Source organism: Lepidothrix coronata, unplaced genomic scaffold (assembly GCF_001604755.1).
Source record: "Lepidothrix coronata isolate B3197 unplaced genomic scaffold, Lepidothrix_coronata-1.0 Scaffold17, whole genome shotgun sequence".
NCBI classification, from domain to species: Eukaryota; Metazoa; Chordata; class Aves; order Passeriformes; family Pipridae; genus Lepidothrix; species Lepidothrix coronata.
This window is the reverse complement of record NW_016690197.1, coordinates 1,252,510-1,271,664: the sequence shown is the minus strand read 5'-3', so window position 1 is coordinate 1,271,664 and position 19,155 is coordinate 1,252,510. Positions and strand designations below refer to the sequence as shown.

The window sequence follows — 19,155 nt, the reverse complement described above, 5'->3', positions numbered from 1 at the left end:
AACACTACATTTTTTAAGCATACTGATATTTGTTTGTTTAAAACAACATTATTTGGTTAATAAAATATTCAAGACTGATAAACAATAATGCTGAAACCAATGCTTTTACTTTTTATTTTCAGGTCTGAAGTAGAGAGTACAAGCTTGTGTGTGTTTTCTTATCAGTGTTACATGGCTGAAAGCTGTCAGCTGTTCACATGCCATATTAATAAATATGCCCAAATCATAAAGCTTTAACTGTATTTGCACATTGCTTTTATTACTAGACTGTTTTATTCATCTTGGCACAGATAATCCATGCAAGGTAGTTACTCACATCTCATAAACCACACTACATTCTGTTCTGAAATAACTAGAAACTTAGGAAAAAATATATATCTAAAAGCAGGGGCACTTGTGGCATCAAGTCAATATATTATAAAACCTAGACTTCTAATATATGATCACTGCAGGCAATAAATCACTCAGTTTCAAATTCTGATGTTTATAAATACTAAACAAATTAATATCCGCTACCAGGAGACGAGTCCGGCAAACAAACATTAGCGTGCCCAGCATTAGACACTAATAAGTGTGTTCAGTGCTGTGGAAATTCACATTATTAAACATAAATACAAATAATCTTTAATAAAACATTTCACCCAAAATACTGACCACTGAAGGACCAAAGAAAAAAATATTTTTCTTCGTTTTGAATTGATTTTAGAACTGTGTAATGTGTGGATCCAATATAGTAAAAATTAAATTCTAAAAAAAACAAGTCCTAAGACTGTTTTTTTTTGCCTAGATAATAAAAGCAGTCATCCTTGGAAACATTTAATTTACCTTGTTCTGCAGAAAGAACACAAAAAGAGAGAAAAGCATTAAGATAGTTTTTGAAGCCTTAGACTGAAAAGTTATTGAACACTTTTTGTTAGATGAAAGACTGGTCTTTTTAATTGATCATTCAGAGGTACAGTATCTTTGCTTTATTAGGTAAAACCCCACATTAATTAGAATGAAAAGAAATATTCAGAGGAACTTAGGACTCATCCCAGGTATCTATTACAAGACATAAAACATAAACAAGTACACATTATTAACCTTGCATATTTTTGTACAACATTATGTTCAGTGATAATTGAAAGGCCATGTTTTGAATTTTAGATATATATATTATATATATGCATTTTACACTCTCCATATCACAAAGGTGACATGTGGCAGAAGAGTATCAGCAGTTATGTGGTATCCTACCCCTGTGAAAGTTAAAATGCTACATTATTCAAAAATTTCTGATTCAGATATGTGCAAAAATTATATCTTAATATAGATATCAAGGGCGGGTACGTGGATTCCCTATTTTTGGACCACATTATGAAGCAGCACAAGTCATAACAGGAAATTTTTATTACATGATAATCCTCAGGGTATCTCTGTTCTTCATTCAGAGATACCACTGCACCTCATATAGTGATATGTAAACTAGCTTTAATCTCACTTGCTCAGACACCAGCTGGAGTCAGGGCATGTGCTACAGTGCAGGTTATCTGCCCAAGGAAATTTTCAAGACTCTCTCAAGTTTGTACGGCTCCCATTGAGAAGGAAATTTTCAGGATTCTCTCAAGCCAGTACAGCTCCCACTGAAGTCTGTGCTGCTGCATTTTCGCTGTTGCCACCCCACGGGTTCAGCTCAGCTCTGCTTGTGGACGTTGTGTTCACTTTTCTGCAGCGCTGACTTCAGGTTTAATACGTTGGGATTGGATCCTCGCTCACCTCTTCTGTACATACTCACAGCACCTCTCTGGGCTATTGTGAGCTACTTGTACCCTAATTTCTTAATTCAAGCCCTTTCCCTGACTGTAGTGAGTCATCCTGGCTATGCCCCCACCTCTGTTCCCGCTCTGCCCCACCCCAACTACCTAACATGTCAGCCTGGTGAAACCGGCCTTACCTGGCTATTCCCCCCACTCCAACCCCAGCCTCAGGAAGGGCTTCCCTTACCTTTTTACACTAAACCAGGGGTCCCCAGAGCCCCTACATTCTGGCTGCTGCAGGAACTCTGCCTTCTCTGACCCAAGCCCCCCTTCCCCTGCCCACATGGAAATCCCCATCTCCCACAGCCCTGTCCAAACCAGCAACTCCAGCTGCCAGCCTGGGCTCCTCAGTGGACTTCAAGAAGGGACAGACTCAGCCATGCTGTGTCTGTCAACAACATCTCCCAGTCTGTAGCCCTGCCCAAGCTGCAGCCCTCCACCTCTGGCCATATCCTAGAATGCTTCATCCTTCACGCTGCCAGGGAAGCTTTTAGGGACATCGAGGGGGAAGGTGGAGGGAGGATGAGACACACACACACACACATACATGCACATCAGAGGTGAAAGACCTTCTGAAATTCTCCTGAGGCTTCCACCACAAGCCCTACCATTTTGTGTCTTCCCATGGAGCCTGACTCCCTGTTTTGATGTTGCAGTCAGAGACTAGTCCCAGTCAGTGGGTAACACAGAAATCTGTCTAAAGAATATCTTCAATGCACTCTTAGTATATAGTATGCTGATATGAATTCTCTCAAATAACAGATAATGACATCATTTTGTAGAATGACATTGAAAAAAGGAAATCTAGAATTTTCTCACTGTTGTGAAAATGTATTTAATGAAGTCAAATTAGGGGTGGAAAAAATATTTATCTTCCATAATTACTATTTATTAATCTGGAGAATATTGTGAGCCAGATCTTTGGATTTTGTAATCTATGGAACCATATTCATACCAGCCCAGCACCGACTGAAAACAGAAAATTTACTTGCTTATAGAAAAAAAAAAGGCTTTGCATATAATGTACTAGTGTTTTAGACTAATTCATGCATACAAAAATCTGAGCCTGTAGCACTCAGGTCAGATCACTGCTAAGATCAGTGAAAACTAAGATACCTACTGAATAAATACCGGTCATACATGTCAAAACTGCCACAGGCAGTTCAGGTTGTTATTTTTGTCCAAGATGCAAACTGCCTGCAGCTAACTTAACTCTCATATTAGAACTCCAAATTTCTTTTATTGCTCTCCCAAACTCTGGACAGTTTTTCATTCCTCGAGAGACACATAAATATCTTAAAATGGGCATTACCCATTATGCCCCCATAGGAGGGGCAAGGCAGACAATGTTATGTAATTTTTTGTTGCTCAAAGCACAAGGTAAAATAGGTGCAGATGGCACCAGCATGTGGCCCACAGAATGCATCCTCAGCCTCAGAAATACTAATTCCAAACTGTCAGTACTGCAAGCTGTCAACACACACATCATAATTCTCACTTAAACGAGTTAATAAAACTTGAATAGTGATCAGACTTTCCATCTTAACTCCATCAGACAGAACTGCTGTCTCCAGTATAAAAGTCATTGCTATTTAAAAATTCAGAAGTGTTATCAGTACTACAAGTTTTGCTCATTTGAAAAAAATCCAAAAAAATGTTCTATAAATAACTGTTTGAGCAACTTGAAAGTCGTTCTTAAAATATTAGAAGAAAGATGACTGTATGGTTCTTAGAAAAGGTGACTGTATGGTTATCCTAATTGTCAGAACTTAGCTACTGTTTTACAATGGCAAATACTGCTACAATTAATGATGTGTTGCATTTAAACTAAGGAAAGTAATACAGAGTGTGTGCCTGCTGCCTTATGAATTTTTAATCAATGTTAATTTACTATAGGAAAAAAAAATGCCTTTTTCGTAATTATGTGAGATAGAAAAGGGAATCTTCCACTTCCTGGCTGTGCTAGATGGATGTGTTTCTTCTGTATTCATCAGTGTGAAGGTCCAGATGTAGATTTCTACCTCCCTCTGGTATCAATGGGAATTAGAATCCAAAGAGACTTTAAATTTATTTTTTTTTTCCTCAAGAGGAAAGGAAAACTTATTTCAAATTAAAACTTATTTCCAGATAGCTCTATTCCATTCAATGTCAGAGCAATTTGGAGAAAGCCAGTTGTCCCTTTTCCATTATGATTTGAAAGTGGACTGATCTACTGTACACATATAAGCCAAGTGCCCTGGCAAGGCTGACCCAGCATGCTTTTCTCAATCCTACTGGGTTATGGGAGGCATTATTCCATTTCCACTTCATTTTCAAACTGTTATGGATTGTCACCTAGGCTTCCCAGCTACACATGGATTCAAGGCAGACTTCTTATTTGGAAAGAATCTAAAATATCTGATGCTATGAGGTAGCACCACAACATAATGGAATAGCACTCACTTTCATAGAGGAAGCCCTAATCTATTTATTTCCCTTTGAAAGCTATGGCCTTTGGTTCTACAGATGACTGTACATATGGCACTTACTCATTCTTGCTGTGAAAGAAAATGACTTGCTACAAAAGGATTTTTCCAGTTGTTTTTAAACACCAGTGTGTGGTCTAAGCAGTAAAACTGCTGTGGGTAGTTCAACTGAAACTGTATTTGCACATTACTTTTTATATTAAGGTTTTCAATTAATTTCAAGATTTTCCCCAGCTGTTGCTCTAATAACGGACTAGTTCATTAGTTCAGTTGGTTTTGACTGTTCATTCAGGTTTTCATGTGAACCTTGCAAAAAAAGCACGTTCTGCATTTATGAAAGAGGATAAAGTTAAACTTCTGAAGTACCAACTGCCTAGCTTTTACCAAGGGAAATGCTAGCCATGGTTATCAACTTTATGATTGCCCAGTTAGTCATCTGTTTTACCCCAGCATTACTGACTACCAACTCTTCTTTTAAACATTGATGGCATGGGCATGCTTCTTGCACAGTGGCTTATCCTTCTTGGAGTAGAATGGCTGACCTTCCAAATTCACATGGCATACCTAGAATTAATAACAAATACAATCAGGAATAATTAAGGGGGAAAAAAAGAGCGAGATAGATGTGACTATCAATTTCAACTGTACTTCTCTTCTGCCCATGCATTTCATTGCTAGAAGTGCATCTGATTTCCTGGTTCAAAGTGCATGCCTTGGTAGTTTTCCTACTCCACACTGAGGTTAGGCTCTGGTCTGCATCAGCTCTCCTATCTGTACTTTCCTGACACCCCTGCCCGCTAAGTTTACTGGTACACGATCCCCTGGGCAGCTTTGGCACATCCAAGCAGTGTTTGTGTGGACTGCCAAAGGATGTTGGCACACTGGAGCACATGCTCCGACTTTCAGATCCCGATTCTGATCCTTTAACACGCACAGGACTTCCCAAAGGCTCTGGTGAGGTGCCATGCTCCCAGGGGCACCAGCCTTTCATGAGACCATTAGACACCCATTTCTATGGGTACTGTTTCTTGGTATGGGCACTTATGTGATCAAGGAGTGAGTCATTTAGACAGCCATCACTGAATACTAATCACTTATTCTTACCAGGTTACTCTGCAACCCCAGAGTTCTCTGCCTGGCTGCCTTAGGTGTCAGTGTTGACATAACAAAGCAGGTGAGAATGCACGGCTGGGGCGAGGCAGCCCGGGTTTAGGTCAGCTCAGACTGCCCTGGAATTGCTCAGGTGTCTACACAGGGTAGTGCAACGCCACTTGCAAGGTCAGAGTTGACTAGAACCACTTAAGGCAGGCAACACATCACAATCTAGAAGTAAGAGTAAACATTGTCCCTAATGCTTATGGCGGGGTTAGGTGGCAACATCAGATGTGCTACTGCACGTTGCAGGATATGAGGATAGCATCTCAGAAATCAGGAGTCATGTATTGATTTGCATTTGACTTAACCCATTGAAAGAAATAAAGTTAGGTCCTAAAAAAGAACCCCACTGTGAGGCATAATAAAACTATCACCTCCACAGAAAACTGGGTAGCTGAGGTAAACGAGCAGAAAAAGAACATGAAATATTCAGAGGAAGTGTCTTTTATAAGTGATCAATATTTATAAGTGATTAATAGCTCTCAGTTTGTGAAGGAAACTCTATTCCTACGTTAGAATTTCCAAAAGACTTCAGTTTTCACAAGACACTTTTGTGTCACTCACTTCCATGTACCCCTGAGAGACCAGCAGCTAGTTTAGCTTTAGATATTTATAAACATTTCTATACTTTCAACTCTTCAACCTAAATTTTAGAGTTAAACAAACATTAGAAATTGTCACTGTCAGTTTGGCGTGGCCAACATACTATTTTTAGCTAATTAGAGGTTCTAGATATTATCACTTTAGGAATACTATCTTGTGGAGCTGCACAGCAGTATTAGAACCAGATGAAAGTACTTTTATCATATGGATTTTCCTGCTTTGTGTGCAGAGTGTGGGAATATGGCCACCCTCTATAGCTGTGTGCACACCACAGATTGATGAGTTTGCCCAACTTCTATGTTAACTACTATTCATTCTCTCTAAACAGACTCCTTTTTGCAAGTTTCAACAAGCATTCTGCTTGGAAATACAAACTTTGCTGCTTTTTAAGTAAGATTATGGTTATGCTGTTCAGTATGGTGTTAAATTATTTTCAGTCTTGCTCTATCTTTATTTGGTAAACACTGGAAAGAGTAACAGCAATAGTGGTATGTATTGCTGTATGTACTCTCTAAAACTGGATGTTTTATCAGAAAACACTCACTTGTGACGGTCAAATTTCATAATTCTAGTAAAAGTTTATGCAGGAGAAGAGAAATGACTCCCATCCTTCTCCATCTGCAAGTGAAAAATGAAATTCCATCCCTCCACATCCTTAGGCATATGTTAGTCATTCCTGTTTTCAGGTTTTCTGATGTTACTACAAAATTTAGGAGTATAAAGGAATGAGATAGTATTTGGTGTGGAACCTACAGCACAAATGAAGCAGGTATCATGCCAAGTGTGTCCAAGAGCTTCAATGAATTTGTCTCCAGCTTCAACAGGATAATCACAGCCATGGCATTTTGTGCTGAACAAAGCAATATAATCTAAAATAAAACAGAAAGCAAACTTAGAACAAACTCTTAATGTCATTGTATTAAATCCAAGAGAAATAGAAAGTTTCCAGACAATGAATCTTTTGATTGTTTTTGCTCAGTTTCCAACTACATTCACTGAAACACTCATACTGAAATTTGGTTATTTTCTTTCGTTATTTCAATACAAACTCAGTTCAAAACCCCACGTCAGTATGACATTTGTCATCACAAATCTAAAAGACAAACAAAAAAATTAATGGAATTTGAACTTATGTTTCTCACATTACTTTTAAATTAGCTTTAATGTATGTGGAATCTATTAATAAGGACAAATATGGTCATACAAAGGAGTCTAATGGCCAGGGAATGTTAACAAGTTTTCATCACTGGATTTATGTTCTTCCTGCATTGAAAGAATATTATGATAACCCCATACTGGCTGATTAGTACATCTTTACTTTGATTATCAAGTGCACTCAAAAAAGGCTTGACATTGAAAAGATTAGTGGAAATTCTAAAGGTAGATGGAATTCATGAGAGTTATTAGATGTTATGACAAAACCTCCAGTTTTAGAAGGAAGGTGCCCAGTCAGTTCAGCTGTGTGGTTTTTACTCTTCAATAAGAGTTACTCTGATTTGTAAAATTTGAATTGCATAAACCATAAGGAAGGAATCTCCAGAGAGAAGTAGGCTGGAGGCTCTTTGAATGGACAAGGGGATACAGAGGGAATATCACTTAAACCTTAACCTCCCTCCCTCCCATGTCAGGCAGCTCATTTGCATGGCAAGTACCATTTATTAAACCGTATTACCCTTTCCATAGTTTGGGAAAACTTGGCCTTTTCCTTTGTTAGTTGGCAAGAAGCAGTTCATTTGTTGCAGCAGGCAGAAAACAAAATCTGCACTACCATGTGTTGCACATCTGTGCAGAGCTATCTTTTCATATATGGTGGTTGAACAATTTTAGGGCGAGGCAGCAGCATCAGAGGCCATAACTGAAGCGATTCAATATAGAGATTGTGGGCAGTCCTAAATGAATAATTTTTCATTTCTAGTGAGCAGAATCTGCCAAGGAAGGGAGTGGGACAGGGGAAAAGGTGTAAGAAGAGAAATGCAAAGTAAATATCATAATACATCAGGGAGAGAAGTGAGGTGAGGCATTCTGGGACACTGAGGCAAAGAACAGCTATTCTATCACATAAACTGGAGAAAAATACAGAGACAGAAACACTTGTATGTGTGGAGAGTGGAAACAAAATCCATGCTGGATGGGTAACTGATTTTATTTTGTTCATCAGCTGCTTTATTCTTATGTTTCTTCCATGAACATGAAGCACATGATTATGAGCAGAACTTTCCAGTTTGCCATACCTTTCTCACAGTAAGGTTCCCCATCCTCCATGTGAAACAGGCTATTTCCAAATGGCATCTTACAAGCAGCACAGACAAAGCAACTTGTGTGCCAAGTCTGTCTTAGGGCATGCATCACTTCCTGTAAAACAAACAAACAACCAAAAATCTCCAGCAGAAGAGCAAGCCCTGCAACAACCTACTGGAGAACTAACACAAAGCAGAGATGCTCTACATTCTTCCCTTCTTTATCAGCCAATTCCCTTCCTCAAAAGAAATAATTATGACAGAAATTGGACTCCTTCTGGAAAGAAAGAGGAAATAGGACTGCAAACTTTCTAGAACAATGTGTTTGCCAAAATGAAACAATATGGTTCAGCCAGCTGTTTGTATCAACATGCCCAGTTGCTGTTGCAGGAGAGATTCTGCACAAAGATTCTGATTATTTTCTCCTTTGTTTTGTCACGACTAGTATGAACTCTTCAGTGCAAGAGTATGATTTGTTAAATAAATTTTAAAGAGTGATTTTCTCTCTAAGACCAAGAATAAGTGATTTAAGGCTGTTGTTTCAAAACAGTTTAGATAATGTAGCAATTTCTTTATGCTTCTTACAAGAACGATTTACAAACTAATGTGAAAATTTAAAAAAAAAAAGTTCTTAGATTTTAACTTATGTAAACTTAGTAAAAATAAGCCTGTGTGTCTGTTCCTAGACCATGTGTTTAGCACAAAAAACTCTAATTCTGCGCAACTGATGTTCTCTTAAACTGAGCGCCTTGATTTTATCAGCTTCTGACTTCTGTATGGAGCAATCTCTATCACTGCTTCATTCTTTTGTCATACAGAAGCCTTCCAAGCCCCAAAGCTGCTGTACTGAGCTCTAATGCACAGTTACCTGCTGATTTGTTCCATCTCACATATGCCCAGGATGATGTTTGACAGTGTATCTCTGTCAAACAGTCCAGATTTCAAAAGACCAGCTGTGTAACTGGTGGAAATTAACTTTGTTAACTTCAGTGAAAGAGCTCTGATTTATACCAGCTGAGAATCTCCATCCTATTTTTTGCTGCTTCCAGTTATATACATAGAGTCTGATTCTCTTCTAAAGATTACTTTTAATGTCCATTGATTATGACAAAATGGATCGAAGTCCTCTTCCATGCTTTTAATCCAGTGAATAGGCAAAATACTCTAATTTAGGTTTGCCATATATCTTATTAGAGAATCACCATTTGAGATTCATTAACTTCTGTTACCGTTTGCAAAGCAACTATCACTGATAAATAGGTTTGGATTCATTTATGAACGTCAGTGAAGTAAGAAGCAAAAAATAGCTTGAGAAATCTTAATAATATAAATAGAGGCAGCTGGCATCTTTGCTGCTTTCCTGATGAAAATCCATAATGGGAAACTGCTTTGTGCCAGCATTCATTAGGTAACTTAAGTCAGTACTCTGCTGTAAAATTACTCCTACTGCTGCAGTAGCAAATGAGACTTGGTTTGGTTGGAGCCAGAGACTTCACCATCAATGTCTGATGCTGCCATCCCTAATTGGCAGTTGCAGAGAAGAGCATCTAGTCTGTCAATGCAAACATTTAGACAGATGTCAAAGGTGACAGCTAAGCGGTGAAAAACCAATGTGGTGCTCCTGGCTTCCTCATTTAAGAGGATCATGTCATATATTCACTGCAAGTGCATGTCCAAATACACTGCTAAAATTAACTCATGGTATTCCAACCTCATCACCATCTAAGCTACATGGAGAGCAAATTTAGTTGTACATTTACTTGTACACGAGTACTTTAGCACAAAAGTGGCATGTATTTTTGGTTTTCTGGAATTCGGACTTTGTATTTGTTCTGTATTTTCTTAACTATAAGAAGCCAGCTGTGTTGGTAACTACCAGTGAGGTGCAGCAAGAGCAATGGGCCTCCTCCCAACATCACTGACTTCTCCACTGAAATTTTGACTAAGCCCTAAGTAAGAAATAAAAACCCAGTTCAAGTCTCTTACTATAAATATAAGGAACAGAGGGGTAAAAGTAACACAGTGTGTACTGGATAGCAAAAAACCACCTAGAAAGTGTTATTTACTTTACACACAGTGAGATAGTAACTGGATTACATATTATATGAGTTGAATAAACTACAGAAATATCCAAGAGTTCAGACAGATAAAAATTATTATAAAATAATATGTTTCTCATTCTGAAATAATCAACAAGCTGGGAAATAATTCTTAAACAGGAGGAAATAATAAAGTATCTACATTCATTGCTTACAGTCTAAACTATTTCACTACTTCAGTGATCCACACAGTTGCAGAAAGGGTTAATGTTGCTTTCTTACCCCCATGATCTTAGTGTGGCACCGGGAACAGGTTGGTGCAAAGAACTGTTCATAGCAGCGCTCACAGTACACACTATTCTGCTCCTCCACAAAGCACATATCAGCCAAGGATGTCTTGCAGTAGGCACAGTTGAATTCTTCTGGGTGCCAAGAGCGACCCATGGCTACCAGGAAAGGACCTCTGCAAACAATCATGGTTATCTTATTTGTATTGCAAAAAGACTGAAAGACCCTGATTGCAAACACCACGTACATGTGTAAGAAGCATTCTACTTGAACCATGAGGTGCACATTAAAAACATCCAGAAGCCTGAACAGAAATGGTCTTTTTCAAGATCATTACTCAAATACACTGCTAATTGGTTAAAACATTTCATTATTGCTTGGTCACATACACTGGATTTATAGAGAACTGTTGGAAAAATCATCAATTGTTTTCATATCTGCACAGCTATAACAGGCCTTTGTAAGCAGCCGCAAAGACAACAGGAAAAGGCCAAGGGTTGCAACATAGAAGATAATGCTACTATTTGAAAGCATCAAATAAAAAGCAACTTTCTAGACCTACACATCCACACCTCACAATAGCTCCTAAAGTCTCCTGCCTTCTTTTCATCTGAGAGCATGGCATATAGCATGTTCTGGAAATGTCAGACTATCAGATGACAACTTGCTCTTTCATTATGTGGAAGACACATTAAATTTGTTTTGGTGATTGACTCTTGACTGTAGTTAGATATAGAGATTATTACTGGACTATTTCCATTTCAGAATACATAAAGAGCAATAATCAGCATTTCCACATCACCAAACTAGCTCCTTTTAGTGGAGAAGACTGTCATTAAACATGGATTACTGAAAGTTGGATAGCAGTCCACAGGCTAACAGTAGGCACTGGTCCAGCACAATGAACTGGGAGAGGAGAAGGGAGAGGCATGCTATGAATCACTGGTAATAGAGTGTAGGCATTATCTTTCTCCAGACACAAAAGCAACAATTACATTTGGCTGCTGTTCCAAAATGATGCCTCGTTCCTTTTCTGTCCATAATCCCCTCTCTCTGCCCCCAGCCCCCCAACTCTCCTAATTAAGTTGTACAAACCTCCTTCAAAGGGTTACCTTAGGACCAGAAACCTGTTTAAAAAACAAGCAGTGATTTGCCACAGCATCCAGGAGACCAACAATTAACATGTATAACTTTGCAGTGATAAAAAGAGAACCGCACAATAACAAAATGAGCTCTGGAAATGTTAAATTAATGAGGCAGACAACAGACATCCCTGCTGGGTAATTTAACAGAGTCTTAGGCTCTGGTACTGTATATTAATGTACAATAACCAGTCTCTCTGATATTTTTTTTCTGCTTCATCCCCCTTGAAGACCTCATGCCCTTACCGAATGATGCTGTTGCAGTGCCCACAGAGAGGAGTTCGGCTGCTGGCTGGGAAACGCTCAGCCCTCTGAACTGTTCCCCGGGCTATTGGAGGCTGGGAAGAAGTTGGAACTGGAGATGGGTAAGCAGAGGTTGAGGCAGGAGATGGCACTGGAGCACCCCTTGGTAGGATGTGCTTTGTGACAGTGGTGGTGGATTTTCCAGGTGCAAATTTCTGGGAAAAGGAGTCATCTGTTACCCAGGGAGGGCGACTTGCAGGCTCCGTGTTGGCTGGGGTGTAGGAATGAACTGGTGCTGGTGCTGGTGCTGTTTTAAGTATCCCAAAAGAAACCAAGAAGTATTTTAAAGTCTTTTTCTTCTGATGGCAATACAGCAATACTTACCAAAGGGTACTCCATGACATACAAAAAGTAAAAGCTTCAGATGATACTTAATTATTGTCTGTTCCATTATTGCTCATTTATTCTGGAGTGAAGCCCAGGATATCAGCACAATTACTGACTTTTAATCCACATGCATCACAGAAGTCATTGCCTACTGGCTTTTACAGATTTTATGGAGACCATTTTCAAGGTCATCTCTTCATTTTCTAGTGGAATGGATATGACAATTCTGTGTTAATTTTGAAGATTGCCATATAATCTGTTTAAGGCAGGTTAAAAACAGAAAGGCCCGATCATATAATAAAGTTTTAGATGGAATTCCTCGGCATTTCCATAAGTTATGCTTAATTTTTGGTCTCTATATTCATTCAAATGCAACGTTTTCTACAGATGTCACTGTTATCTATCATTTGTGGGTTTATTCCTCGGTTTCTGAAGAAAAACAGGCTTGCACAGGGAACACAGAGATAGAGAGCACTGGAAGCAATACTGAGGGAGCCAATTCAGCTCACATGACCAGCAAGACAAAGCCAACAGCACTTAGAGAAAGGCCAGACTTCTGGTTATGACTGATCTCAGTTCAGTTCTTGGCTCTGCCACAGACTTCCTGTATAACTTTGAGCAAAGTGTAGTATCTCTCTGTCTCAGTTCCTGTGTATAAAATAGAATATTACACTTTCTTTTTTCTACCCTTTGACTATCAGATAAAATCTCCAGTGCAGACTGCCTCTTGTGTTTGTGTGCACCAGGCTCTAATCTTGGGTGGAGCTTTATCATGTAAAAATAAGCAGGAGCTACAGCCTGCACATACCAACAAGTTTTCCCATTGCCCTGCTCTGTTTGAAACATCAGATCTTGCATTATGTAGGACTGAAGTTACTGCCAAGTACAGGAGCACTAAAAGCAGTTTTCCTTTGCAAGGAAAACAAAGTGAATGACTGAAAAGAAGCTTGGACAGTTGAAGTGTTTTGCCCAAATGAGAGAGCACAGATTCAGGAACAGAAGCCAGTTCTGCAGCAATTTAGGCAGACATTCTGTGTAAGAGATCCCAGCGCCAATAAAATGATGACCAAATACAACATGGACAGTTTTAAGGGGCTTGCAGTTAAAAAGATATTTCAACCAAGAGAGTTCTGAGTGTAACACGGATCTTTCTGAATAATTAAGTGAGAAATTAAGTGGTGAGATTATGTTCTACTTAACACTCCTCCCTTAGCCCACATCCTGCTACATGGAATAACTTGCACTTGTTATTGGCAATTTGCAGGTGCTTAAATTGCATTTATATCAATGCACTACAATCACCCTCATGATCTTCTTTTTATCGAGGTCAGAGTTGAATCTAATGCATTTTCTTGATAAAACTTTCTTATTCTACAGTCTCAACAAGTTTCTGCCTCAAAAACTGTATCCCACCTTAGCTTGAGGCTTCCTTTTTTTTTTTCACTTGGAAAGGGTAAACAGTGTTTAAAGATTTCAGAACAGAGTTTATATGCAATCTCTTTAGATCCTGAGGCTGTTGCTATTTATGTATTACAGTATTAAGATAGGCAAAATTAGAAGGTAATATTTCATCTCTAATTGGTGAGTTCAAAAGGCTCCTACCTATGAGCCTCTCTAATTAAATAAGGTGACTTCTAGCTCACTTCATTTTGTGAAAGGATTCTCCCTCCCCCAAAAGTGAGCTGTGGTTCATGCAGAGGATGGCCATGTATCCCACAGAGGGCCTAACAAAATGGGCAGATATTCAAACCAAGAGTTCCAGAAAGGAAGAACAAATGCAGTCCAGGTACCATTTTTAGGATGTCTTTTTCTATTATTGTCTTTACTAAATTCAGCTTACAGGCTCTTTGTTTGTCCTTTTTTTTTCTTCCTTAATGTCACAGTGTTGGTGTTCTATTTTTCCAGTTTGTTTATTCCAACCAATACAGACTGAATATGATTTATCTGGGTTCAGATTAATCTAGACCCCTTTGAAGGATACCCACTGGGGAAAAGTCTTTGTCTTTCATTCTCTCTACCTTCTCTTTATTTTTACTCTGTCTTTTCTACTTGCTGCAGTAAAATAAAGCAACTAAATAGGATTTTTTTTTCCAGTTACTGAAAGAAAGTACCAGAGGAATTATTGCAAAATGACAAATATTGGGTGTTTGCAACTGGTCTGAGTTCTCTTTTCAGCTGTTGTAATTTAATTTTACAGGCTTGTTTTCTTACAATACATTTTCCCCCTGTGAACAAGCTGCAACTAGTATTGATTTAAAATAGTGTCATTGCAATGTATTGGAAAGATTTCACTTACTTTGAGATTTTGGCAGTTGTTATTAAGAAGGCATTATTATCTTATTATCTTAGAACTATATCCCTAAGCTTATTTGAACAACTTTTTTGTCTTAGTAGCTACTGCCATACACATTCACCTTGCTTGTTTATATATTTCCAAGTCTTTCAGCATATATGCAGCAGAAAAAACGGGCTGTTTGCTGCTGAAAAAGTACTAAGATTCAGTATATCAGAGAATATATTCTTAAAATATCAGTATTGTATGAGCTGACCACTACCTGTTAAAAAATTAATACTTTAAATAATTCAGTGAACTAACCTCTATCACCCTGTTTCTCTCACCCCTCAGATTCTCTTAGAGAAGGAAAGAATGAATGGGATTATTTTTATCCTGAGAGAATGGCAGGAGAAAAGGTCTCTTAGCAGCAGCAGGAACAAGCCAATTCTTTGCTTCCAGGGAATTTGGAATTCTCCCCATCAATGTAGTATCAATGGCTATTTTCCCTCCAGACAAAAAGATATGTTACCAAAGACTCATTTAGTAAAGATTTATGTAGTCTCAAATGCTTTAGTCATAGACCAGCTCACATTGTGAGAACAATTTTCCTTTTTTTTTTTTCTTTGTTAGTAGATGACATAAGTTATTCTTTATTATTTTCAGTAACAAATTAAATTCATAACCACAACTGATTTGGCTTGTTCCAGACTTAGTGGCCACATCCTTGAAGCTCAAAGTCTTCCTGTACACTGTTACAGAATACAGTAGATGACAGACAGAGCAGATGATGCTTTATAAGGAGACACTATTCTTATTCAGAAGAATTAAAAATGAAATTATATGTAGGCTGCTGTTTTAGTAATGAAAGTTCATTAAGGTCTGTGGGAATCTGTCTACCAATTTCTAAAGGAGCAGATCAGGCCTTTATGCTTGACCACTTTGCATCCACGAGTAGTCCTATTTGGACGTGGGGATTCAAAAGGAAAGATCTGCTTTCTTACACTTAGGTATCATGTTACTTTGTGACACAAAACTGGCGTTTGAGTTCCTTGGAATATGAGAAAGAGCTATCCCAGTCTGGGAAAGTCAAGGGGAAAGGAATACACAGGGATACCCTGCCATCTAGTGGACCTTGTTCAGAAGAGACGTCTATACGCCTTTTAAAAATGAAATTTTAAAGGGTCATGAAATTTAGGGAAAAGATTTTAGCGTTCACAGCTTTTCCTATAGGAAGAAAACAAAGATTTTTGGCAGCAGAAAATTCCCACGTGAGTCAAAGTTTAGACCTCCTGATTACTCCCATCTGAGCCAGATACTTAATGCAGTTTCATTTTGAGGTTTCTTTCAGTGTAAACAAGATTTAGCCCTTTTCTGTTTTGGTTTTTTTTTTGTTTGTTTGTTTGTTTGTTTTTTCCCCCAATCTGAGACAGATTAAAAGAGTCTTGTAAATCCTTCTAGTGACTAAATCAGGTTTCTTCCTATTGCATACATGGGCCTGTTGGTGGGTGTTGTAATCTGGAAGCTGGTGCCCCACATTTTAAGGGAAGCCGGTCATGTCACTCCCATGGACACTGATGGCTGCATAAAGACATTCCACTTCTAATTTCTACACTGCAAATTCTCCCAGCAACCTCCACTATTTCAGCCTTTTCACAAAAGGATTCACAAAAATAGATCATTTGTTAAAGTGAGAGTGCAGTTATTGCAAAAGCCTGAGTTTGCACTTAGGAAGAAAAAGGTGTATTTTCTGACGTATGTCATAAATTGAGAACAGCCAATCCTCTCAGATTGAGGTTGCATTTTACACTGCAGAACAGAATTTATATGTGTTGACAAAGCTGGGTGAGGAAGTATTTTAACTGTCTGGATGGTTTGTTTCTAAGTACTATTCATCTTTCAGGTCTGTGGCAGAAAATGCCATTTCCTCCATTTCTTCCCAAGTGGCAATTTCCCATTTGCTCAGGACTGCCACTGTCTCCAGGGCCAAGTCATGTTCCAAAAACAGTGTGAAGTGCTACTACATCAAATACAAAAAACTTAAAAAAGGTGTCAAAACAAAACCCAAATATCTTCAATAAAATATCCATCTGGAATCCCTTTTGCACCCGAGTCACAGAATCACAGAATATCCAAAGTTGGAAGGGACCCACAGTGACCTTGGTGTTCACTTATGAAAGTATTTCAGAATCCTTCACTGGATATTTCAAACTCCTGAACAATACAGGCAGACTTACCCTTTCTTTATCTGCCACCTACTAAAGCTTTTATTAGGAGGGAATAGGGCTCAAAATCAGCAATATAAGGAACTTCAAAATAAAACCAGCAATGTAAGGAAGTGCAAAGAAGGTGCCCGACCCAGGGGAAAACAAAAGGATTGCCTCTTATTTCAAGTTGAGTTCAACAGCCAGCTTTTTCTTTAACAGATACAGCTAATAATTGCAAATAGCTGCAGATTTATTTCTGTGGCAGGTCTGTTTTTGAGAACTGGAGTTCACACTTCCCCCAGATGAGCATGGGGTTTAGTATCAATCAGTGTATTTAGGAGATTTTTTGACTTGCCATAGTTTTGGCATTATTGAAATAAATCCTGTGTCTTCACCTTTCCTTTTACAAGTCAAAAATAGTAACATTTGCCTTCAGTGAGAACATGGTATATGCTGACACACTTAACCAAAAGCAAATGAGAAAAAACTGAAGGTTTATTTACTTGGAGATCCTTAAAAACCTTATGATAGCTCTTTTCTAACTTGGCTTTTTCCACCTTTATGTCTCAAATATAAAGATCAATCAATTGATTTGTCTAGCTGCTTTATGTCTAAGTAAAATTTCTACATTTGTTTAATTTCAGTAGATCCAGAGATAGACCATTACAGAATATAGAGTTTAGGACTCTTAGAATTCTTGGCCTTTTCATATTTACTTGACTGTCAAGATATAAATCAACTTTTTAGTTCTCTTGCTAAGATCAGAAAAACCTTAAATTTGAAACAGAACTGTATTTAGACTTATATCACTGCCTCATTTAATTTGTTCATTTTGAAGGTTCACATTTTGGTCATCAATGGCTTTAGAAGTTCACTCCATTTGTAACACATTAATACAAAGGCAATTAAAATAATATCAAGGAGCATATTTTTCACATGAATGACTAACCAAATATATTCCTTCAGTTACCAGACCTCTGGAAAATGGAAGCAAAATATTATGAAGTACATGAATACGTTATTCTTTATTTCAAATGTAAGCCTGAGTTTGAGAAGTTCAATATATGGCCTTATCTATTTTGCAAATACATTCTACTCAAGATAACTCCACTTATTTTATCTTATTCCTGAATTGTGCATTCTTCAGCTAGCTTATCAATTCTGTAGTGTCACTGGGCTCCTAACTGTGTTATTTTCCAGTTGTATTTCTTCTGCAAAATCAGGCTACACATATTTTATTACAGACTTTCCCCTTGCTTTCATTCTTTCTCCTCTATTTGTTCCACATTTTACCTCTGAAGCAGAATACAACAAAATCCTTGACCTTCAGATAATTTGAACCAAAACTAGCAGCTAGCAGCATTTAGTCCCATGTTTATAAATATTTTCTGATACATCTGTGTCCTATTGCAAAATGTGCATTCTTTGCATTTTCTTTCTCTGAAAGAAATGTGTGTGCATTTTTTTTCTGGATCCTTTCAGTACTTTGAAGGCACCTTACCTGGCTGGTAGACAGAGGGCTTTATGCTGGCAGTAGTAACAACTCTTGGTTTTGAAGTACCAGAAGCAGCAGGACTTTCACCGTAGCTTCCAGAAACTGGTATTGGTGTATATGACTGGCTTGTGTTTCTAAAAGCAAAATGTAGGTGTGAACAACTTTATAAACAGCAAAAGTTACTGCTAAAGAAGTAACAGATCTGGCAGCAGTCCAAAGCACTCCAAGAGGAACAGTCCGTGAGAGCTACAGAGAGAATACTGTGAGATTCATCAGTCTCTATCACTGCTAAGAAAGGCTGGGACAATTGTATTAGCTGAATAAGGATTTTAAATAATGCCAATTTGCTCTTGCTGTCACAGAAAATAGCTTACTGAGGGAATATGACAAATTTGGAACTCTCAGTTTAACAAGGGATCAGACTTCAGGAACCTGCCTACAAAATGTCTGTTTTCTGTTCCTCTACAAACAAAAAGGCCCGGTCTTGTATAAGATAAATCAGTGAGAGATATCTTGACTTAAGAATACACTGGCTCAGCACAATTACTACTACTACAAATGCTAACTATATGTGTTGTACTCCTTTCAAAAATATCGTAGTGACCTTTAAAAAAAATTTCTAAAAGTAATTCTTTTCCCCATTTAGACTGAAACCACAATTTATGTTAATTTTCCCAATGTTCAGGTTCAGCCTACCCAAAAAACACACGATAGGCAATATTATGATGCAATTTCTGCATTCCTAGATTAAAAACATTTGCTCAGAATTCCAAACATCCATAAGAAACAGTTCTTCTCTATTTCATGGCTTGGACAGTGATTCTCA

At 38.1% G+C, this 19,155-nt stretch overlaps 1 protein-coding gene across 1 annotated transcript in view; it reads right to left on the bottom strand.

Annotated features, from left to right (window-relative positions):
• Window positions 1–238: 238 nt before the first annotated feature.
• LOC108493508 (LIM domain-binding protein 3-like) overlaps window positions 239–19,155 on the bottom strand; it is a 33,140-nt gene continuing 14,223 nt past the window's right edge. The window contains exons 4-9 of the mRNA XM_017807001.1: window positions 18,336–18,463; window positions 11,972–12,275; window positions 10,578–10,758; window positions 8,251–8,371; window positions 6,773–6,888; window positions 239–4,825 (exon numbers count right to left, since the gene is read on the bottom strand). Of these exons, the coding sequence (XP_017662490.1) occupies window positions 4,736–4,825; window positions 6,773–6,888; window positions 8,251–8,371; window positions 10,578–10,758; window positions 11,972–12,275; window positions 18,336–18,463 (940 nt within the window). The 3' untranslated portion in view covers window positions 239–4,735. The remainder of the gene's footprint in view (window positions 4,826–6,772; window positions 6,889–8,250; window positions 8,372–10,577; window positions 10,759–11,971; window positions 12,276–18,335; window positions 18,464–19,155) is intronic.